The sequence below is a fragment of the Bidens hawaiensis genome, unplaced genomic scaffold, assembly GCF_021521415.1.
Source record: "Bidens hawaiensis isolate Kalapana, Puna unplaced genomic scaffold, B.hawaiensis_p1.1 tig00020784_1, whole genome shotgun sequence".
NCBI classification, from domain to species: domain Eukaryota; kingdom Viridiplantae; phylum Streptophyta; class Magnoliopsida; order Asterales; family Asteraceae; genus Bidens; species Bidens hawaiensis.
The window spans coordinates 381,183-405,243 of NW_027493198.1; the positions used below are offsets into that span (position 1 = coordinate 381,183).

The 24,061-nt window shown below is 34.9% G+C and overlaps 1 protein-coding gene and 2 pseudogenes across 2 annotated transcripts; 1 reads left to right on the top strand and 2 right to left on the bottom strand.

Annotated features, from left to right (window-relative positions):
* Positions 1 to 1,728: 1,728 nt before the first annotated feature.
* LOC143561733 (uncharacterized) lies at positions 1,729 to 7,951 on the bottom strand. The gene is made up of 6 exons (XM_077049726.1): positions 7,563 to 7,951; positions 6,403 to 6,705; positions 4,254 to 5,223; positions 3,150 to 3,800; positions 2,315 to 2,646; positions 1,729 to 2,223 (listed from the first exon to the last, which is right to left on the bottom strand). The coding sequence occupies exons 1-6, from the start codon at positions 7,659 to 7,661 to the stop codon at positions 1,729 to 1,731; spliced, it is 2,850 nt and encodes a 949-aa protein (XP_076905841.1). The 5' UTR covers positions 7,662 to 7,951.
* A 2,457-nt stretch (positions 7,952 to 10,408) lies between these two features.
* Positions 10,409 to 14,002, bottom strand: LOC143561722 (uridine 5'-monophosphate synthase-like; annotated as a pseudogene). The gene is made up of 7 exons (XR_013140364.1): positions 13,705 to 14,002; positions 12,280 to 12,657; positions 12,091 to 12,174; positions 11,512 to 11,594; positions 11,310 to 11,397; positions 10,682 to 10,936; positions 10,409 to 10,611 (listed from the first exon to the last, which is right to left on the bottom strand). The product of XR_013140364.1 is annotated as a uridine 5'-monophosphate synthase-like (transcript).
* A 7,418-nt stretch (positions 14,003 to 21,420) lies between these two features.
* On the top strand, positions 21,421 to 22,231 carry LOC143561750 (putative calcium-binding protein CML36 pseudogene; annotated as a pseudogene).
* Positions 22,232 to 24,061: the final 1,830 nt, after the last annotated feature.

Genomic DNA, 24,061 nt, shown 5'->3' on the forward strand with positions numbered 1-24,061 from the left:
AGGGTTCGTTAGAGATAATAGTGAAATATGAGAGGAAGGTGAAAGATGACGCCCAACTCAAACCATGATATCACGTTTACTGTTTACTTTTGTTTTCATATTCTTCTAAACTGTGTGTAGTGGTGAGTTGTTAACATATCTCCTTTTGATTTGGAATAGTATTTTACACATGTGTAAGTGTTATTCTGATTCATTAAGTAACAAAAGAACATTAAAAAACATATCTCAAATATTAACATGTTAACATCTATGTAAGTTTAATATTATTCATTAATATTTATAGAGTTTCAGGTTTCCATTACCACATCAACATAAAAACACAAGAACATAACAAAACTAGAACATAAACAAGTTTTATCACTAGATGCACTTAGTCATATATGTATTCAATATATCCATATCTCAAAGATGGAGGCATGCTCATTTTTGTTTGTCGATCACGGAAATCTTGATCGTCTTGATTTGCTTCTTGACAGTATTAGTAGACTTCATCATGGTCATCTCCTCACGTAACACCTCCGGTTTTTGTGTATTCAACAAAATAGTTTGAGAAAGGGTTTTATCTGTATTAACCGATGCAGATTTAGGATACAAGAAATCTGTAGGGAAGTAATTGTATTGTAGTCCAGCCATCGACGCGTGAAGATTATATGAATATGAGTGGATGGAAGAATTGAAAGAAAATCAACTTCAAGGAATTTAGTTCTTGATAGTGAATTTATAGAACTTAAAAATCAAAATTTGGCCACAATGTAATGTTGTGATAACACACCCTTGTTGACCATTTGAACCTATAATATAAACATGGCCTACTTTTTAGCTTATATACATTATTCACCCACAAGTTTTCTATTTGAAAATGAGGATCCATTAAGTTATTATATCAAGGATGCTAATCGGGTTGTCGAGTTCTATTTGCGGATTAAGAGCTTCAAACCAAACATGAAGCCAAACCGAAAAACATATCAGATATATGAAATCGAACAAAGAAAGTGTGATATTTTACTATTTTTCTCGCCAGCAATCATATTAGAAGTGAAATCGTAATTGGAGTATTCATGGGGGACCTTTTATGCCAAAACCAATATATCAAAACAAGCATGAATCGTGAGCTCAATTTGAATATGCAACTTAAATATAAAAATACAATATTATTTTATAATTTTATAATCACCTTTAATAGACAATTGATTATTTTTTACTTGTGTTCGTCTGTTTAACTTTAATCGAACACTCAGATAACACAAACAATTTAACAAATATAAGTTTCGTGTTCGTTTATTTTCATTTTTTGATAATATAAACAAACGAGCAAAACTGAATATAGAATAACGAAAATCATTGTGCTACACCAACTAAAGTAAATGTAAACAACAATATGTTAGACCTAACACGTTTCTAAAAATAGACTAAATTGTAATGAAATATTAACGAACATAAACAAACGACTCAAACAAATGAATCTAAAAACACGTAAACTATCATAAATAAACGTAAACAAACAAACATAGAATAATATTTCATTAATAACTACCATGAGAAACAAACAACTGATAACTATATAACAAAAACTGACTGGAAATACATTTGTTTTACCACTCAATAATTAATAAATATCTATATACCAACACAAGTATCAAACTATCGATACGAAAACATACGAACGTCGTTCGCAGATCAACCGTAGCAACCTTAATGCAACAAACCTTTAGGAACGGTGTCGGATATTCAAATGTCTGGAAGCGGGACAACTGCTTCGAAAGCTTCAACGAGCATCGAGACTCTCTTTTTACGACTGGGAGTTAACTTTGTCACGATATGTTGAACCGCATAATCAAGCATCCATTGCTCGGCTTTCTTCCGTTCGTCCATCATTTGCCGCCTCAACTCGACTCGTTCATCTTCGTGGTCACTTTTTAATGGTTCGCGTAGCGGGGTTTGTGTTTTCATGTTTCTGAATCCTTCTAAAGCCCGGATCGATCGCTTTAGCAAGATCAGTTTCTTGAGTTTGGCCCAGTTCTTTGACTTTTGATGATGTAATCTTGTAATTGTTGGTTTTGTGTTTTCATCGGGTTTTATAACGGGTGCTTGTTTGGGCTCGGACACGATGTCGGTAGCAACCGACTGAGTGTTGGGTGAAAGTTTATCACGAATGTCGGTTGCAACCGACTGAGTGGCTTGTGAAATATTATCACGAATGTCGGTTGCAACCGACTTAGTGTCCTGTGAAATATGATCGGAAACGTCGGTTGCAACCGACTGAGTGTCGTCTGAAATATTATCGGGGAACGTCGGGAAGGAGGATTTCCTTGACGGATTCTTGAACGAGTTTAACGGCGTCACTTTTGGTGAACTGGATCCGGTAACTTCGTTCGGTTTGAGTATTATTATCTTCTTGCGAATTATTCTCGTCACCGTTTGTTGACTCTTCGTCACTTACAAGGAGGTCCGATCCGATCCTTGTCGCGATGTCAGTCGCCACGTGTTGGTAGATCATATGCCACATTTTCAAGTGTTTTTCTTTCTCCAAATCACTTTTCGGGTCTTCAGTCTTATTAGGAAATGAACTCGATTCATTCACCTCTTGAAGTTTGCGTTTAGTCTTGTCAGGAAATGAACTTGATTCATTGATCTCTTGAAGTCTGCCTGTAAACGAACCAAACGTTTGGTGAACTGTTTAATGGGAAGTTCGTTGATATTTATTTGATAAACAAACAAAGATGAACAACATAAACATGTCTCGTTTGTTCATTTTTTGTTCGTGAACATTCGTTTATGTTAGTCAGTTTACCTTTGTTTTAAGTTTGTTTATTTACATCATTTAAAATTTGTATACTAATATTCTAGGCCCGGCCCATTACAACTTAGTCTAGTTTTATTAAACTTTCTTAGCGAATGAACATAAACACGAAAACCCCGTGTTCGATCATTGTTCGCTTAAAGTTAAACAAACAAACACTAACATGCCATGTTAATGCTCGTTTGTGTTCGTGAACGACTGAACGTTTGTTTATTCTGTTAACTAATGAACACAAACGAACACGCACACGTTCTTTTCTTAATGAACAAACACGAACACAAACAAACATGAGCATTCCCTGTTCATGTCAGTTTAGTTCGTTTACAGTCCTGTCTCGAAGTTTGTTTACCTTTCGATTCGGACCCAACTCGTTGAATTTCATCAATGCATCTCGATTCCGGGGGATCATCTTGCGCAGGAGCTACGGTTTCAAACGCCTTAACAAGTAAAGTGACTTTCCGTTTCTGAGTCGGACTGAGCTCACTCACCACCTTTTGAAGAGCATAATCAAGCATCCACTCATCCGAGTTTTTCTTGCCGCCTGCCGCCAGTCGCCGGAGTGACACCGTTTCCGGTTCCACCTCATCCAAGTTTTTCTTGTCGCCTGCCGCCAGTCGCCGGAGTGACACCGTTTCCGGTTCCGCCTCCGCCACCACCGGAAGGTGTCGGGGTTTTCGGGGATTAAATTTCTTCACCTTTTCAAGTTCTTTAACGAACTTCGTTAAAAGAATGACTTTCTTTAGATGACTCCACCGGCTCGGTGTATCTTTCTCGGTTTTCTTGGCAGGTTTTCGTTCAGTCACCGGTGCCAGAGATTCATCTTTCAGGTCACTCGATATTTCAGTCTTTTCTGATAAATCTTGTTCGGATATTACTTCACTCGTAGTCGATTGATCGTCTTGAACTTCTGGAAGAAGTATCTTCTCGATCGCATTGCGTACAAGTTTGATCGCGAACATCTTTCTGAGCTCGGTTTCTTGACTCGCAGCATCATCAAGATCTGTACAAAAATCAAGTTAAATCAGCAACCTTTGTATTCACCAATTCTCATATATTGTTTAAGGCGACGTAACTGAACCGAGCCCGTTTCAAGCTCTATTTCTAAAGCTCGAGCTTGCTAGGCTAGTATATTATATACTGAAGTTCAGTTATAATATTTATATATAGCATTATATATATTATTTAGTTATTTTCCGGTAATTTATATATAATAATAATTATTATATAGATATACTAAATTTATTAAACAAAAAATATACAAACTGCGAGCCAACTCGAGCTTGATAAGTGAAGCTCCGTTTCCGGCTCATTTATTAAACAAGCTTATTCTTAGGCTTGAGCCCGTTTAACTGTTTAAGCTCGGCTCACGAATTTTTAGCGGGCCGATCTCAAACAGCTCGTTTGTATGAAATGGTATCTTAATGAACGAAAAACATGAATTATGAATATGAACCTTTAGTCTCCAATTTCGGTTCTTCATCTACTTTCTGAACATTAGTGTTATCGGATTCTGCTGCAAGACCGGATACCATATGCTGATGGATCATACCCCACATGCTTATCCGGTTCTTTTTCTTTAAAGATTTCTTCTTTTCAAGAACCCGCTTCGACCCGTTTGAGTTCTCGTCTTTCTCGTCGTTTAAATCGCTAAAATCACGATTTTTTGAAATGGGTATCTCGTTTTTCGTCATATCAGCAAACTCAGCATCATCATGACCATCTGATGTCTTTTTCTTTAAAGACTGCTTCTTTTCAAGAACCCGATTCGACCCGTTTGAATTCTCGTCTTTCTCATCGCTTAAATCACTAAAATCTCGATTTTTTGAAACGGGTATCTCGTTTTTCTTCTCTTCGAGGCTGTTAACCCCGAATAACATATCAGCAAACTCAGCGTCATCATGCGCATGATCATGGCCCGAATGCGGTTCAAATCTTGTTTTAGCGTAAAACTCAATCGAGAAATCAACATCTTTCTTGTGATCAGATACCTTTCTAGTTACTTTCGAGTCTCGTTTTTTCAAAAAACTTTTATCCGTTTCTCGGGTTTCGGGATTCGTGATCTTTGGATGGTTTGCTGTGCGTCTTTTAAGGTACGCAAAGCGTTTTACTGGGGGCTCGTGGTGGTGATGGTGGCCGTGAAGAGAACAATGCTGATATGGACAAACTTTCGCTACCGGGAGTACTTCTTCGGGTTCTGATGGGTGTGATTGGTGTTTAAGGTGTTCGGGAAACTTTGAGTCTTTGAGAATCGATGAGAATGTGGCTCGCTCCACGTGGGATTCTTCTGAAACTTGTGAAAGGTTGTCGGTTGAAGATGTTTTCGGTTTGGAAGTTGACTTGTTCTTGTTTCGGTTCTTGCTGTTGGTTCTGAAGATCTTGACAGACCTTAGACTTCCTGTTCTTGTGAATCTTGGCATAGGTTTCTGAAATAGAAACAATCATATGTTCATTATTCGAATTAGACTCGAAAAATTTGAAATCCTAGATTTTTTATTTAATGTAAGTTTTAAACAATATTTGAATCCAATCCGTGAATTCCGAATCGAATTTGAATTTGTGCTTTTCGACCCCAATATCCAAATTCGAACTATCTATGTATTCTTTTGATTTTCTATAAATGCATACAAATAGTTTTTAATTTTTCTTAACTCAAACTAAAAAAAATATACGTATTATTAACTTTTTTTATATAATAAATCACATATAATTTTTTCGAATCTAATTTGAGCTTGTGAATTTTGACCCGAATATCTGAATTCAAACTATATATGTAATTTTAATTTTTTTTTTATAAACACATACATATAAAAATTTTATATTTTATTTTTTTTTAAACATTTGAGTTTATTAGATATAATCATATAATCTACTTATGCTAATTCATTCAACAAAATTAAAATTAAAATAACTTCAGCGTGGGTCTGGTTAAGACAACATAGTCTGGCAAGAGTGGGGCAACGGGCTCTCCAAATTTGGAGAGGGCAGTAGCCTAAATACAAGAAAGTTGTCGTTCTAAAAAAACTTGGAAAATGTATTCAATCTACACCTGAAACTGTCAACATTAACTAATAAATTTGCATTTAATATGCACAACCAAAATCTTGAAATTTAGAGAGTTGGGGTGGGAAGTCGGCAGTTGTCCTATGCATTTATTCTTATTCATTCTCACAACTCACCACTTGACTATTTGTCAAATGTGATATATATTGATAATGACAAAATTAATTAATCATCCAGATCATAGTGTCTACATTTATAATTAATTAGAAATGCATCATTATAAAAGATGGTAGTAAATAGCAACCTAATTTATAGAATTATAGGAGTCATAAGAATATAAATTTTATACAGATTCAGGTCAAAATTTCGCTAAATAATTAATAAGTGACCATGTTTAAAGTCAAATGACCAATTTGCCCTTCTAGAAATTCATGAGTGAAGTGGAAGTATATTGCTCTTTATAGAATTTACCCTTCTATAAATAAAAGTCTTTTCATTTTTCAAAAAAATGTTGTTTCTACTAAGTTTGAATTAAAAAGTCAGCATGTTTGACTTAAAGAGTCAACACCTGTTCTGTTCTTTGTGAATGTGAAGTAGTGTACCTGAACATAATTAGATGATTCATCTGATACTTCAATGGAAGAAGGATGTGTTGGCGTAGTAGAAGTTGACCCGTCGTCTGACAATTTTACTAAAGTTTGACTGAGCTTTGACTGGGCCCGCCTTCTAGAAGACATGAAGCTGCCAAAAGACGCGACTTTCTTTGAAATCGACTTCTTTAGTTGTTTCTTTTGTGAGGCCTCTTGTTTGACATTGCTACTGTACTGATCGAGTGATGACGTGGCACTCGATATTGAGCCTTGCATTGATGAAGAAACTGAAGCGGATTCCATATCACTATCTCCCTATAAAAATTCAAGATAATGTTGAGTAAATTCTTTTATGGTTTTCTTTAATGTTTATGCAAACAAGATTGAACAACACAAATGCATGGACTATGGAGAGAATGTATGAATCTTAGGAGGGGGGCCATATTAAAACTTGTTTTGTGTAACCGTGCAAACCCGTGAGGGAAAACTTATCGGGGCCCACCGATACCTTACTAGCAGTTTACACTGAGCACGGGGCCTTTATGGTCTTAAGGCATGCATGCCCTGTACCTCCCTTTGAAGGTTTTGCTTGTTAAAACTTCTTAGTTGCTTAGAGGGCCATTTGGACAAGCAATATGACATACTCTTTACTTATTAAACGTACCCAGTATAATCGCACTCATAGGTTTTGCTTGGGATTAAACCGCAAACATTCTAGTAAAGCAATCCCAAACACCACCCTAAATGTGCAGCACTTACTGTTTACTTTTATATTTTATAATAGTTAATGTATTGTCAACAAATAATAAATAAACAAACAAACAAACAAACAAACGTACCCAGCAGAATCCCACTCATAGCAACAGTTACTGTTTTACTTTATATCTTTCTATTTTTTTGGTTTTCTTATCAATTTAACTTCTTCATGATCTCCCATCTCACTTGACTATCAATGATCTTATTTGAACTTAAAATCAGTTTTCAGTTATCCCAAATTCCGGAATTAATGGATCATACAACTTAAATTTTTAAGTTTTGTTAACTCAAAAACTAAATCAACACTCATCTAGAACCATAATTGACCAAGTCAATATCAACAAGTTTGACTCCAATTCAACACTAACATCTCTTCCAAATTCAAGAGTTTCAAATAATTAATTAAAACTAGTAACCTGAGTCAACGATGATTCAACCGAATCGCAGTCCAACTGTTCCAATTGCGTTGTCTTCTTTCCCCCGAATTCTTGAGTCAAAGATGATTCAATCGCCATCTTTGAGCAGCTAATCGATTAACACCCAGAGAGAAAAATTCAATCTTTAAGACAGTAATCGATTGAATCTTCAATACCCAGATGAAAATTTTCAATCTTTATCACAAATTCACCTTCAATTTTCTTAATTCAGTTCAAAAATCGAGTAAATCTTCAACACCCAGATGGAAAGTTTGAATCTTTATGAAGAATGTGAAGGGGTTTTGAAGGGTTGTAAGATGTAGGTGAAATTGGCGGTGTGATTGTGAAGACAAAATGATGAGTTGAAGCTGGCAATGATGATTTGGTGAGGTGTGATTGGGGGTTTATGTGTTGTTAAGTTGACGTATTCATGACTTTTGCATGTGGGATATTTTGTGTGATTTGAGTTGAGATTGAGAATGGGTGTGTTGACTTGCCCTTTGTTTGACTTAAACAAAAGAAAGCTTGGTTGCTTTCCCACGGAATGATGTAATGTTGAATTGTCAAAACTTACCTTTTATCATATGTTCGGTTTATATCAATATTGTAAAAGTAGTCTAGATAACGAGTATTTCCCAGAGTTAACGTTATAAAGTATGTTGTCGATGCGAATTTTTTAACTCCGTCTAGTTTTTACGAATCAATCAAAGATGGTCAATCTCAGCAAAAATCACTTAAGAAAATAAAACATAATTCGTATTTCTATAATATTTATGAATGAATATTGTTTCTTAAGTTAATGATTAGTGATTTTTAGAATAATTTGGTATTTAAAAATGTATATATCTTTTTTGTATTAATATTTACTTATTTATTTAACATATGATATTTAACATATATATAATACCCATAAATTAGATTTTCTTTTTATGTACCATGTTTGAGTACTCTTCCCGTACTCCTCAGGTACCCAACTCTCAGTCGTCATCTAGGGTCAGTTTAGCGACTTTACAGCCTTGGTTTATATCAAAACTAAAGGCATTTAACCCTTGCGTGCTCCCGCAAAGACGTAGCGCAATTTTATCGGATAGGTTTGGATGTTACAGTAACAACATGATACCAACACTCGCTATAATAATTGCGAGAGAAAGCCCAATTATAAAGGTTGTTATATGCTTAAAAATATCCAAACACGTTAAGTTTGTTGATTTTTTTATTATTTTAACTAAAAATTAACGTTTTTTTTCCTTTTCTTTTATTATTATTTAAAACTTAATTAAAAAGAATAAAAACAAAACTAAAAAACAAAATTTCAAAATAATCTATGACACATTATTTAATAAAGCAATTTATAAAATCATCACCTTTAAAAAAATCAATAAGATAGATTTTTCTTTTTATTTTAGACTTCTATTTCATAAAAGCATAAATTAGTCATATTTATTCACCTAAAAATATCAACTAGAAATGTCACATGTCGTTGTTCCGATTGTGACCATATTACTTTTATGGAATCTTCCTACACTTGTTTGCCAACACCGTAAACCCACGATCTTTTATGTTTTTGTTACATTAAGTTCATCTATTTCTTTATCAAGTATGTGCGTACACTTGATTACACCTCAAGAATCTAAGAAAGGCTACAAGTGTCGTAAATATGATGGTGAACTAAAATAAATCTATTTGATGTTAAGTATTTTTCATTAAATACATATAATAATACTTTAGTTATAATAAAGAGGTATTTTTTATACGATTGAACATAAACATGCCTATAACATATTTAAACACTTGAGCTCAAAAAGTTATTTATTTAGTTTAAAATGTATCAACGGGATTAAAAGTCAACAATTAAAGTTGTTATTTTACCCTTTTAGCACAAAAAATTAAACAGTTTATTGTCATTTAATCTTAATCTCAATCATTAATTTAAGTTAGATTAGAGGTCTAGAACACTTTCTATACTTTCAAGAATAAATAATAAACTTCGTTATTTATCCTTATTTTATATATGTCACCGACTATAGTGGTCACCCGTCCAAGTTGTCGTCCCCGTTATTCTTTTCAGTTTTTAATTAAACCAAAATGCTATTATAAATTAGAGTAAACTATATCTCTCATCCCTACATAAATAAATAAATATATAAATAATAATAATAATAATAATCGTTTCTTATCTTAATCTTAATTCTTACATAATACAATTAATAAGTGGTCCCTCTTTGGTCAAAGATAACACAAATAATTTATAAGCGAGGGCATTTTGGTCTTAAAAGTTGTCTAGTGTGTTATCCAACATCCATCTTCTTCAACAACAGATTTGATTCTCTACAAAACAAATGAAGAATCATACTAGAAGGCAACAGCCAACAGGTTATGTTGTGGACTGGTTGGGAAAATCATGCAAGATTGTAGAATCATGTCTCATACTTTGTCATATAATCATCGGATATCAATTACATAGGGATGTTAATTTATAACACGATCAGTTCACAGTTCACACGACGTGACTCAACATGAAGTTAAAAGAAGTTCAACAGGGCGACACGTTAATGACACGATTAAACATGTCTAAATGGGTTCAACCCGCTTTACCTGTTTGTAACACGCATAACATGTTTAGCTTATCATGTTAAATAGGTTGATAGGCCGATAAGACTTGATTTTATCCATACACGGTGAAATCTTACAAATTAAAATTCTAATTACATGAAACTTGATCTTAAACTCACTACAAAAGCTAACTTCATATATCAAATAACTAAGTACACTACTAATAATATTTTCAATAATTTTAAATTTCTTACAATTTCAAAATACCGATAAATATATATTAACGCCTAATACCATACTTGTAGCGCTGCGCAAAACCCGAAAAAAGACGATTGGCACTTTACCTTAAAAGACCAAGTCATAGATCTCACTCAACTCGCTTGCAGTATGCATTCCAACCTTGTACTCGATACTCCCGAGCGGCATCAACAGGGTTATCAGCCTTTATTATTCCCCGCCCGACAATAATAATATCACTGCCCCTTTCGTAAATCACCTAAAAATCAAAAACATTTATTTTTCACAAATCCTAAAAAAACAAAAAAAAAACGCATTTCGTAACTTACAGAATACGGGGTGTTATACTGCTGACCCAACCCATCACCTCCTTTAACCAACTGGACACCCGGGGTTGCGTGAATAAACGCAGGATTATACGGGCCCACAGGCCAAGATGCGGGATTAACCGAAATAAACCCGATTACAAAATCAGAATTCTCTTCTGCAATTTTTACTGCTGCGGTTGTGTAATCACCTTTAGCAAAGTTACCAGCCGAACTCATTTCTGCAAGCAGAAACAACCCCCTTCCACGAGGTAAACCCTACAAATTAAACTAGTCAACTCGTTCATGTTGACCCTAGGGGTGTAAACAAGGCAAGCTACGGAGCTACCTGTGAGCTCGTGATCACCGAGCCGAGCATAAAGAGCTCAAGCCTAAATAAGCTTGTTTGACAAATGAGCCCAAGCCGCGTTTCACTTATCGAGCTCAAGCTGGCTCACGAGCCTAGACAAGTCTATTATTTAATTAATAAAAAATAAACGTGCTGAGCCCGAGCCAAGCTTGAGCTTTGAATTAAGCTCAAAACGAGCTGCGCTCAAGCCTAGTTGAGCTTTGGCCCGGCTTGGTTCCTTTACACCCCTAGTACTAGTCACTACTGGACTCTAAACCGAAAGAGATGAAAGAGTCAACAAACCTTTGATTTCAAACCATCAACGATTCCTGGACCCGAAATAATGTGACTATTTACTATATCTGCCCACTCCAATATACGAAAGATGCCTCTGCGTTAAGTTAGCGAGTCGGCTTTGATTAGTTCATTTCAAAAATCTGAAATATTAATAATATTGTTATTCTTTTATTAATTTTGTTAGTTGAGAAAAATGAATAATGCTCACCCTTCGTACTGCATTGTTACCGTGTTGCCGATGTCATCAAATTTACGGTCTTCAAAAATAAGGAAATTGTGTTTGTCTGCAATCTTGGTAAATCGCAGGGAATGTGAGCGGCATTAGAATAAAGACCATTCACCATATTGTTATTGTTAAATATTAGGGGTGCTAAAAAACCGTTAAAATCAACCGAACAGTTTAAACCAAAGCAAGTCGGCCAGTTTGAGATACAAATGGTTTGGTTTGAGCAGCTTAACGGTTAGGTCTGGTTTAAAACATGGAACAACCTGTATAAACCGAACCCTTGAACGGCCAAACTAACCGGTCTGCCCAACACACCGAACCTAGTCGGTTTAGTTTGCATTTCCCAAAACCACAGTTAATGGTCTGGCTCTCTAGCTTTCATTAAAACCGGTAGAAAGTACTCTTTTAATCAATTTAAAATGAGTTTATCATAATATTAAACAATTATGTTTTGACTATTCAGTATCAAATAATCACTCAAAACACCTTACTTAGCATATAAGTAAAATTTCAAAATTAGAAATCGAAAGCTGAAACCTTTGTAAGAGTTTATAGATATACCGCACGAAGCTTGGATCCAAAATCAGGAGTGAAATCAGGCAAAATGTCCACATGAGTTTTCAACATACAGATCTCTGGTCCAATCTGGATAATAAATGAATAACCAACACTTGAACCACAAAATCAAGAACATTATATCTAGCAACAAAGATAAATTCAATATAATAGGATATTAAAATTATTTATCACCTTATCAGCAAATGCCAACAATTCAGAAGCAGTGGACACATCAGCTGATAAACACAAATTACTCTCTTTCTCCACCATAATCTGAAACAACTTTTTCGCAGTCGGATTCTTCACCAATTCAGCCCTCTCCCCATACGAAACCCTAACCTTAACCGCCTCCGCACCACTTGCCAAAACACCACTTGACGGAGCAACCTTGTTATTCGCTTCCAAAAACTTAAGCACCATCGCCTCATCCTCCTCACTAACCCTACCTTCTTGCCTTAAAACCCTAACCATGTCCCTAATTTTCATCACCGAATGAAGCCTAACCCCATGTGCCGCCAAATTTTCCCTCCCGCCCTGCTCCCTATCAATCAACACCACTGCATCATTAACCTAAATCAGCATAAACAAACAAACTTAAGCAAACATAAATGAACAAATATAAGCGAACACAAATGACCAGAATTGGCCAAACATGAACGAATACAAACAAACATAAGTTGACATTAAATTTGTGTAGATTAATAAAAAGTGTGTTCATGTTCATTCGTTTAATTAAATGAACAAAACATCTTGTTCGTCCGTTTATTAAATAAATAAACATATACGAACTTCCAGCTGAATAGTTCACTAACAGTTCGTGAATGTTCAGTTTGTTTACACTTTACAAGCCTAAATATAACTACTTATGTATTTATTAAAATTTAGACGAACAAACATATTCGCATGAAAGTAAATAAACGAATGAAACAAACAATTGCACATAAATTAATATAAACGAACGTTCACGAACATACATGAAGGAACAGAAGAAAATGTGTGTTCATGCCGTACGCTTAATTAAATGAACAAAAATTCCTGCTCATGTTCATTCATTCATTAAAAGAACATAAAAGAACTTCCTGCCGAACGTTCAGACCGTTTACATGCCTAAATATAAATAGTTGTGTATTTATTAAAATTTAAACCAACAAAAATAAATAAACGAATAAAAATAAATAAAAACGTCAGTTCATTTAACTTTCGGTTGGCCTAGAAATGAACATAAAACGGTTTTCACAAGTTTTTAAGTTAAGTAGTTAAATATATAAAATTATAAATACTTGTGTAGTTATTAAAACATAAATAAATGAACGTAAACGGTTGTTCACAAACATAAAACGAACGAACAAAACGTGTGTCGTGTTCGTTTCTCTAATTAAATAAATAAACAAATCTTGTTCATGTTCGTTAATTTATTAAATAAATGAACCTTCCACCAAACAGCTTGTAAACAATCAGTTCATTTACATACCTAAACATAAGTATTTACGTATTTTTTCAAAAAATTAAATAAAAAAAAAATAAATGAACAAACGTTTACGAACATAAACAAACGAACGTTCATTTAATAAAATGAGCAAAAATAAGTTCGTCCATTTATTAAATAAACCGTCAGACCTTCAGTCCCGCAGCTCTTAACGGCCCCACGGTCTCCAAAACCGAGGCGCCACTGGTGACCAAATCCTCAACAACCAAACACGTATCACCACGCCTTCAATCGCCTTGGCAGTACCGTAGCCTTTAACCTCCTTCCGTCTCATAACCATGGGGACATTGTAGGACGTGGAGATGACGGTGGCGGAGGAGTGTAGGGTTGGAGATGGAGGTCGATGTAGAGTGGTGACTGGACGCCGGATTTCAGAGTGAATTTGAGAGCTGAGAGTGAGTGGAGTTGCAGGATTAGGGATTGAGTGTTCAAGATGAAGATTATTATTATTATTATTATTATTATTATTATTATTATTATTATTATTATATGTAAAGTCAAAGTGTACTTTGGGATTTAGTCTAACTTTGGAATTTATCTAAACCCGGATTGTGATGAATTTAAGCATTTTTTGGTTGTTGAGACAATAAGTCGGATATATGTGTATAACTATAAATTATAAGTGACGCTAGTGGAGTCTGAGATCGACTACCCCGAACTCGGCTCATTTGAAACTCCTTTTCTAAAGCTCAAACTTGCCTTGCGAGTCGCTCGTTCAGGTTCAACTTTTCAAGCAAGGATCAGAGCGACTCGAAATCAACACGTTTTTTGTTTATTAATTTATATATACATATTACTATTTTATATATTTTGAGAAAAAAAATCTTGTTCGAGTCTAAGCTTGGATCGAGTTCGAGTGTAATGCACTAAACGAGGCGAAGCTTGGTTGTGCAATGTAAAATTAATACATAAAAATCAAAAGGAGTTAAAAATAGACAAGGCTTATTCTTTAGTCTTTTTCCATATTCAAGCTCAGGCTTGATGGATAAATTAGCTTTATTTGAGGCTCAACTAGTTTCAAGTTTTTTTCTAGATCGGATATCAAGTACCTCGCGAGTAACTTGGATCGTTTGCACCCTTGTATGTAACAAGTGTGTGGACACGCGTGTCAATGTTTATCGTTGATTTTATCAATACATACATTTTGAAACACACACAAGATTATGTTAACGTAATAATGAACTACACCACCATTTGAACCGGGCAGTGATGTCGGCTATCTAAATTTTCAGGAGCACAATAAACTTATTCAGATTAGCCCAGTTCTAGCTGAGGCCCAATACAACTTTTTAGCCCACAACTCTTTTGAGCCTTCATTTGATCATATGTAAACAGTAAAAGGCCCAAAAACAGTTTTAATTGTATTAAAGTGAATGAATTAATAAAATTTCCAATAGCCGTCCAAACCGCTCGTTGCTCGCTCGGGAATTGCTTGGAAAATGCTTGTTCATTTTTCGATCGATTGTAAACAAGACTTTCTGATCGGTTCGGTTTGCAAATGAGCCAAGCAACGAGCAAAGGTCTGCTCGGTTTGGTTCGGCTTGAATATTTTTAATTTATTTTATATATATTTATATATGAACAAATATATAAATATATAAACAAAATACATAAATATAAGCTTACAATTTTTTAGCCCATTTATATTTTTTCTATTCAATCAGTTTTGTAGTTTTATTTGTTCCCTTCAAGTTTTTAGAATACTAGAAGTTTGTTTATATGCTCATTTTATCTCACTTCAAACCTACTTTTAATAAAAATTTACAATATATAGCACGTTTGTCTAAAAACTACTAATTTATTTATAAAATATATAATTTACAACCTTTAAATTTGTTTCTTATTGAAAAAATTACAGTGAAAAAGAAATAAATAATGCTCGAAATTGCTCGATGTTCGATCGAAAAATGCTCAATTCAATTTTGGCTCATTTTGGTTAGAAAGTTATATGTCGATCGACAGTGACAACATTTACTAATCATTCTTAAATACTTTCTTTAACAAGAATAACATATTACTATAGTATACAACCATTAAAATCTACATTTTCTTATAGTGTGTCTATTTGATAATTTTGAAAGGAATTGGAAAAATAGTTGAATAAATATGATAAAAATTTTGAAAATACATGTAAATAATCATTTTGGTCAAGATCATTTTTATCATATTATACTAAAAATCAAAATATTATCACCAACATTGTAGTTCTTTTTTCGTGATTGTCAAACAAGACTTTTTCTAAATGATTTTTCCGATTTTTGAAAGTGTTTTGCTATCTCATACATGCAGGACACCCTGCGTGTCCACACTAATGTCAAATTTCCAGTGACTAGACTGTCGTATTTTCATATAAATTATTTAAAATATGTATATGGTCATGTTTTAAGTTCTAATAGTTAGTATGCTAAATGCAAATAATTTGAATCAAATGATTATTTTGGTGAATATATATACATTTTGTTGTTTTTGTATGCTTTTATTTGCTCGTTGCATTGTGATATTGGTGGTGTCATTGCAATCTATGCAACTTGGATATAATAATGCTTATTCTTTAACCAATCACTTTCTTGTTGTCTCATCCAAAAGTCACTTTTGAATCAAAAAATAGAAATTTATTTGTTTGTTAGTATATTATTAACTAATGTTGTGTGACTATAGACTCACAAGACATTATGATTAACTTTCTTTGAAAAGAAAACGATGTCTAGATTTTAGACTAGGATAGATATCTATAGGCGTAACAACTTAACACAAGCTGTGAAACACATGAACACATTTCCTACATTAACTTTATTATCTATTTTCTTTCATTGTAGTAGTTATGTTTGTCCACTTCCTTACATGCATACCTAAAAAAAATATTTTCTAAGTTCTTATTGATAGCAAGTATTCTTAAGGAAGAGATAGGAGCCTTAGATTTTGATCGTATTTGTTAATTGCTATGCACTTTTATCCACGCCATATGATGTTTAAAATAATCTCCATGTACGGCATCCTACATCATCGTCACGTAGGTATTAGGATTTTGCTAACACACTCTTTAACAAGTTCATTGCAGTTTAACTAAAATAATAAAAAAAGAAAAACTTAAAAAGTGTTATTGGTTGGTTTTGTGTCATTATGTGGACTTCCTCTCTTTGGTTCCTTTAAGGCGTTTAGGGGATGCTATCTTCCATTTCGGCGCCCAACTTTAACGAGCTCGTTTTAATTTAACGCCCATATATCATCATCATCATCATCATCATCATCATCATCGTACTCAGTATATCCCACCAATAGCAATGCTATGGTAGGGTCTGAGGAGGGTAAGATGTAGACAGCCTTACCTCTATCCCATAGGGATAGAGAGGCTGCTTCCGGTGAGACCCCCGGCTCGATAGTAGTTTTGCATCAAGCCTTGGACATAAGGCACATAGCACTCAATCATCGGGACACCGGCTGATTGGTGCATGTGCCCTTGTCTTTCGGCTATCAACGCCACCACATGATGCCTGATTAACCTTCCGCCACTTTTAACGTTATTTTCATGAGATTAGTAAAATAACGTCAAAATTAGTGCAATTTTACTTAACGCCCATATATATATATATATATATATATATATATATATATATGATGTGGCTTTAACGGTGTGTGGTTTAACGCACACAACGCGTGGTCTAAAGCATGGACATGGGGCTAGGGTCTATGGTATGATTGGTATCCAGCAAATCCAAATGGAGTATCTCAATTTTCCACCATTCCAATCTTCCACACTTAATGCGTATCCTTATCATACAATAGTTATAATATCTTTAAAAAAGTTGTATAATTTTATAATTTATATTTCTCTTCATAGATAATATTATTTTGCAAGAATAGTATTTATATAGTCTAGAAGGTCCAATATACTAAAGCCCCCCTATACTCTCGACAATAAGAAACTAGACATGACGAAACATCATTACAAACTAACCAACAAAAGTGATCCCAAATGCAAATACAACGCTAGAAAAGAGATATACACAACAACCACCCATGTGAAACAAAACAAAAAAGATCGAAAGGGAGCGAGTCGATAACAAACTCCCATGAACTGAAACGAATACCCACTAGCCGCTGCACTAAACCAAGGTGCAAAGCGACCTAACCATCATACCACAAGTGGCGGATCTTGAGCATCTAGTGGCCGAAAGTCACAAGACCCAAATTCTTTTCCGTGCTTCTAAGTTTTAGGTTGACAATCCGGTTCGGGCCGGGTCAAACAATAATTTCAAGCCCTAACCTACCAAATTGAAAGAAATACAAAATGGTGAAATTTGAATTGCCGAACCTGGTCTCTGCTTGGTTCTGTTGACTATTTAGACTAATTAATTTCACTCCAACACGAGTCAGCTCCGAACCTCATGCCTCAATAGACACCGACAATGCCCAATCAATCGATTTCACACCCAAATGATTTCACCAATTCACCTGAGCTTCTATTCTGGATTTGTGTCGAACCTCATACGTTCTAAGTCACACAGCAGCCAACGCACAATGAAAACTCTATTTGTTGTTGTGTTTGAACATCGCCCAGATGGTAGGGTTGGATTTTAAGTTTAATGTTTTTTGTTTGTTTGTTTAAAATTTATTTAGGCTGGGCCTTGGTCTTACGTCGTTTTATTTCTTAGCCTTTCTTTATCTATATGTTTATTTCGTAAACGATTTCTCGTTTTTTTGGCTTTAAAGCAACTTTCTTTTTAAAAAAAATTCAACGTTGGCCCGGACTCAAATAGTATGGTTGGGCCGGATTCAAATAACTTGGCTAGGCCGAACTCAATACATTTGTATATATTTTTTTATTTTTCCGGAAAAAATACACCACCGAGCGAAATACGTGGTGGGGCCGCACCCCTCTTAGCCCAAGGAAACATCCGCTACTATATACCACAACTTCAACAGACAAGTTAGTGTCCGTTATGCCGAGAGCGAAAACTCGTGTGGATCTACCATAGTGTTGGGTGACTTTAAAAACTTTTTACCTATATAAGTTATACTTGTATACATTATCCTAGGATTTATTTAAATGGACATATTCCAGCAAACACGCGCAATGGGACATGGAAAGTAATTTCGAAGGTATTGTCCAATGCATAGAATGGTGCATGTGGCCAAGTGCCACCCACCGGTCCAGTCCAACTCTATAATGCATACAATTGTGACTTGACTTGTCCTCATGACCAATCATGCTCGATTCATCCTACCAAACAACAACCACTATAATATACCTATATCATCTCATTAGATGGGTTTTAATAATTGGAATTGAAAAACTCGAAATGCATACTTTACACAAATGGTATTGTGTTAATTGCGGAAGGCTAGAGGTATAGCGAGCAAACTTAGAACACAACGGTTTAAGGATAAGTTGCTTTAATGTCGATTACCACCTGTTACTTTAGTGGTGTAACCAATGAGAGGACACAAAAATCTTCACTGAAGGCTAACTTGTCCCGCATGCAACAAAGTCTCAAGTATTTAGAATCGTTTCTATAGAGTTGAAAGCATATAGACACTGACGTACCCCACCGCCTCAAACAAGCATGCGTAGGTGGAGAGTAGCCACATGAGTACAAAGTGCTTTCCAACAAGATTTAAAAGAAATTTTAAATAAGGTTGCAAGCGACTATTATATACAAAACTTATTGTTAGCCAATCAAGAAGACATAAGCGCGAAAGCTATAGGTAGCAAAGATGAGCACATTAAGTTAGATGCAAGGGGGCAAAATGTAGGTAGCACTTGATAGGAAATAAAGTTTTTGGACAAAAAAATGGTGGAGGCTTGCATCTTGGATGCGGTTAGAGGTGTGAGATTGAGGTGGTTTGAGTATGTAAAAAGGAGACATAAGAAGACGTAGTGAAAACCGTGGAAACCATCACACTTGTGGAGTTGAGGGTAAGTAGTTTTTCCTTAGCGCAGTTTTTGGTGTATAGATTTGTTAGCGTGTATAAGTACTTACAAGTTACAAGGGCATCGTGCTACCTTATTCACGTCTCTCTACTTTCTCATCCTTTTATGTTATTAGTGGCTCACAAGTTGGCCCGCTTGTCTGAGCTAAATAACAACTGAGCCAACAGTTGTCCGGGGGCACGAGTGCCTGACCCTTAAGTACATACGTCATCCACCATTGTTTAAAATTTTCTAGGTCTATGCAATGCATGAAGAAATGTAAACGGACCTATGTGAAAATGAGAATATAGCATATCGTTGTGTGCACGTCATAGTCTCAACTCCGTGTTCTTACCGTGTGATATGGGATATATTCGGTAGTCTACTCCTTTATTAACTAAAGTAATTGATGTGATTGTTTAATCATATTTTATTACTAAAATAGTAATTAATGTGTTCAACGAAACTGGATCAAATGTGGAAGTTATGATTTATTTGCAAACAAACCATTTGGATTACCATTATTAATTACGTTATTGCTAATAAAATCTAAAAATTCTATAGATAAAAGATAACGTGGTCACATGTAGTTAAAGTATTTATTTTCATTGTTTTATTTGTTTGTAATCATGTATAACACTTAGATACTTAATTCTATATAAATTAAGTGTACACGGTATATAAAATATCCTAAACCTACGAGTTTGCCAAAGCTCAATAACTAACGGGTTTCGAACCAGGGATAAGCTTTTGTAATCAAGTATGGAGATGGAATTATCTAAACTCGTCTCAAAACTGATCAATCATCATCCCTACTTTTCAAAGACAAACCCCATGTGTGTTTGGATCATCTTTCCTTTTTGGTGTTTCAACAACAAAGAAAGAGAACGTTAAAGGGGACCTCTGTCAAGCAAAAGTCGAGTATAAGTTAGGTATATATATCATATAGGTGTATGCTAGGATATATGACAATATGTGTTGTTGATGTTTATAGAGACGTGTTAAGTTGTTTCCTTGGCACGCATGATGGATGTGAAAAGGTCTAAAGCTTGAGCTCTTGAATCGCTTTTCTAAACTTGATTTCAACTCGCTTAAAATTTATCAATTAATTTATATACTTTCTCATTTATTTTAAGAAAACCCATAAACGAGCCTAAGTTTGAATCTAGCTCATACACAGTACCTTAAACTAATACAAAAGCAGTCCAAAAGAGTTAAAACTTAAGAATACACAAGGCTCGACAAGCCTAAACCATTTTCTCATACAAGGCTCAAGCTTGGGTCAAGCATATTTTTAAAGGCAAATTTCATTGTTGTCTGTGAGACTCGAATCCAAAAGTTTTAGGTGTTTAAAAACCTTTTTCTCCATCATTAGGTCACAAACCCCATGTCTCAGGTTCGATATCAATGCCATATGTTATTCCCACATCATATAGGTTATTTGGACACCAAATGCACTTATATGGCTCGTATAGGGGCTATACGACCCGAATAGACTGGAAAAGCTGTCATCCATACATTAGTTAGTCATGTGATGGCTATACAACTCGTATAACCCATATACGAAGCGTATAGAATTGTTAACACACCATAAGGGTGGTGTTTGTATATAACAACCATTTATCAAATCAATCTCAAGTATTTTACGAACAACTCGGTCCGTTTGCACCCTTAACTCCATATATCTTCAGTATTTAAAAACATACCACGTTTAATAAACTAACACCACGTCACCATCACCCCCGTAGAAAAGGTAGCACCCATTCCATAAGCCCCCAAGACCCGCACACACCCAATCAAAACAATACTTAATATCACCCAATAAATAGTCATCCAACGGCCCAAACGAAGCTTCCACGAAGCTCACTATGGACTCCCCCTCATTCCTCCTTATAACCCACCCCCTTCTTCCTCTCTCTTTCCATCCCAACCCAATAATAATAATAATAATAAATAATATTATTATTATCATTCCAATTACTATTACTCTTATTATTATTATTATTATTATTATTATTATTATTATAAATCATGAAACTCGTCGCAAAAATAAACCCTAAGAACCTATTCAGATCAAAGAAACGAACCTCCATTTCCAGATCCGATACGTCGTCGTTCCACTCCTCCAACTCATCACTCGCCACGTCATCCACCTCACCGGAATCATCTCACCGTAATCCAAAATCCACCGGCATCACCACTCCGACGAGCGTCCTACCACCACACGACGAACTAATCCAAGCCTTCAACCTACTCGACACCGACGGCGACGGAAGAATAACCAGATCGGAGCTAGAATCCTTACTAAACCGGATCGGAGGATCCGAACCGATTCCGGCTGAGGAGTTAAAGCTAATGATCGACGAGATCGATACCGACGGCGACGGAAGCATAAGCTTGACGGAGTTTGGAGTGATCGGTGCGGCGTTTGGTCCGGCGGCGCGTGAGGAGGAGATAAGAGGCGCGTTTGAGGTGTTTGATACGGACCGTGACGGGATGATAACGGCGGAGGAGTTGTTTGCGGTGTTTGAGATGATTGTTGGTGAGGGACGGTGCACGTTAGAGGAGTGTAGGCGTATGATAAGTGAGGTGGATAAGAATGGGGATGGGTTCGTGTGCTTCGAGGACTTCGCGAGAATGATGGACGCGCAGAGATGAAGGAACATTTGTTAGATTCTCGGGAAATTTGTTGGATATGGGATTAAAAAATTTAATTCTTGAGTTAATTATATTATTATTATTATTATTATTATTATTATTCTCGGTTTTCTTTGTTAAAGATTTGATTTTACGTTAATGTTTGTTGATTTCGTCCCATCTTGTATTACGCACATAGTTCCGCTCTTTTAACAGCACAATGACTGTCATGTGGCTTGACATAGTATGGTCAAAGTGAGACAACGGAACTCTTCAAATTTAGAGACTACGATAGTTTAAACACAAAAAAATTGTTTTAAAAAATTATACGTCAAGCCTGAAGTCGGACTGTCTAGCGAGCCTAAACGAGTCTTTTAGCTCTTTATATATTTTTATAATCATTGTTGTTATATATAAAATTACGATTAAAAAAGTGAATATTGTATCTTTATCAAATATGATAAAAACTAAAATTAAAATACTTATAAATTAATAAGTGTATATATAAATAAGTAAACTAAATGATAAATAAATAATGTGTTGAGCTCTTGTATAAACAACTACTCACAAGCAAGTTCAAGCTCGAGTTTGAGAAATTACTCATGAGTTGAGCTTAAGTTTGACTTGATTCGTTTACCGCTAGTTTATACTCTAGTGTTGGGTCTAGCTTTGTTTTAAAGCTTTGTCAGCTGAAGCATAAGCACGAACTAGGTTTCTGGGTGCTATGTGTAACCACTCGTAGGGTATTCAATAAACAAATCTATATGTAAGTAATATTATTTGAGCTCGAAATTTTAGTGAGTTGGTTCGTCTTGAAAATATATATATATATATATGAGCCAACTTTAAACGATCTTTTTTAAGTTATCTTCAACCATGCCATTTTAACAACCCTAATTGTAACACCAATTAGAGCATCTATGGGTACTTGTTGGATAAATTGACGCGATTTGAAGTTAGTCTTTCAAATCACTAACATTAAATATAAATCTATAACACTAATAGTGCTAAAATACCAAAAATTGTCATTAATCAAACAAAACCTTGCAACCCTTTTTAAGAAAATATATTAAAAGTTCATTGTTTAATGTGTAGTAATAGTTTCATACCTACATGTTACATATTTTTTTATCAGCCTATTATTAATTATGTAAGAAACGAGCCACGGGGAGCTAAACTACAACAAAAGAGATGCATTCAATGATTCAAGAATCAAACAAAACACCAACACGACTCATACAAACAAACAAAAAAACCACTCTTCCCATGTGGTAGGATTCCAGTTTGATCTTTTCTTAATCCACGTGTACAATTGATGTTGTTTTTTTTTTTTTTTAAAGAGACCAATCCATTTCTTGCTTTCCAAAAAACCAGAATACAATGCTAACAAGATCATGTACGTGTTTTTTCAGACTTTTTTATGACGATTCATGTTGTATAATTTAGCAACTGAAAAATTGATTTCATCTATGAGAAGTCCTAGCCGCACCAGTTGGACACCCATCTCTAAATATCCATCGCGTGAGGGCGCATATCAAACACATTAGTAACAGTCTTCATTGAACAACTAACAAAACCGACAATTTGTAGACTCATTAGATTTGATGACGAAGGTATGCGATTTTGCATTAACCTCTAGCCAAAACATGAAATTATCATCGACGCTCATTTTGTTCTTGCAATATTCTATATCTCAAAACCTTTTTTTTTAAAATACACAATATTTCTCGTGACATATTATGAAAAAAATAACTAGTTAAAGAAGTTGCCGACGAGACTAACGATCAGAGCTAAATTCAGGCATTCATTTTACATAGTTATATACGAACCATGGAGTTAGGTAACGATAAATAAAAGACAGTAACTATTTTTAATTAAACTGGCATTTTAGATCAAACCATGTAATGATAGAACCAAGTTTGGATTAAAACAAATTCAGG

Bases quoted from the DNA above. Each gene is read 5' to 3' on its own strand.
- LOC143561733 (XM_077049726.1), bottom strand. From the start codon at position 7,661: ATGGCGATTGAATCATCTTTGACTCAAGAATTCGGGGGAAAGAAGACA. The intron at 5,224-6,402 runs GTACACTACTTC...TTTCTATTTCAG, and splicing joins AATCATCTAATTATGTTCAG to AAACCTATGCCAAGATTCAC. The intron at 2,647-3,149 runs GTAAACAAACTT...GTTCGTTTACAG, and splicing joins AGTTGGGTCCGAATCGAAAG to GCAGACTTCAAGAGATCAAT.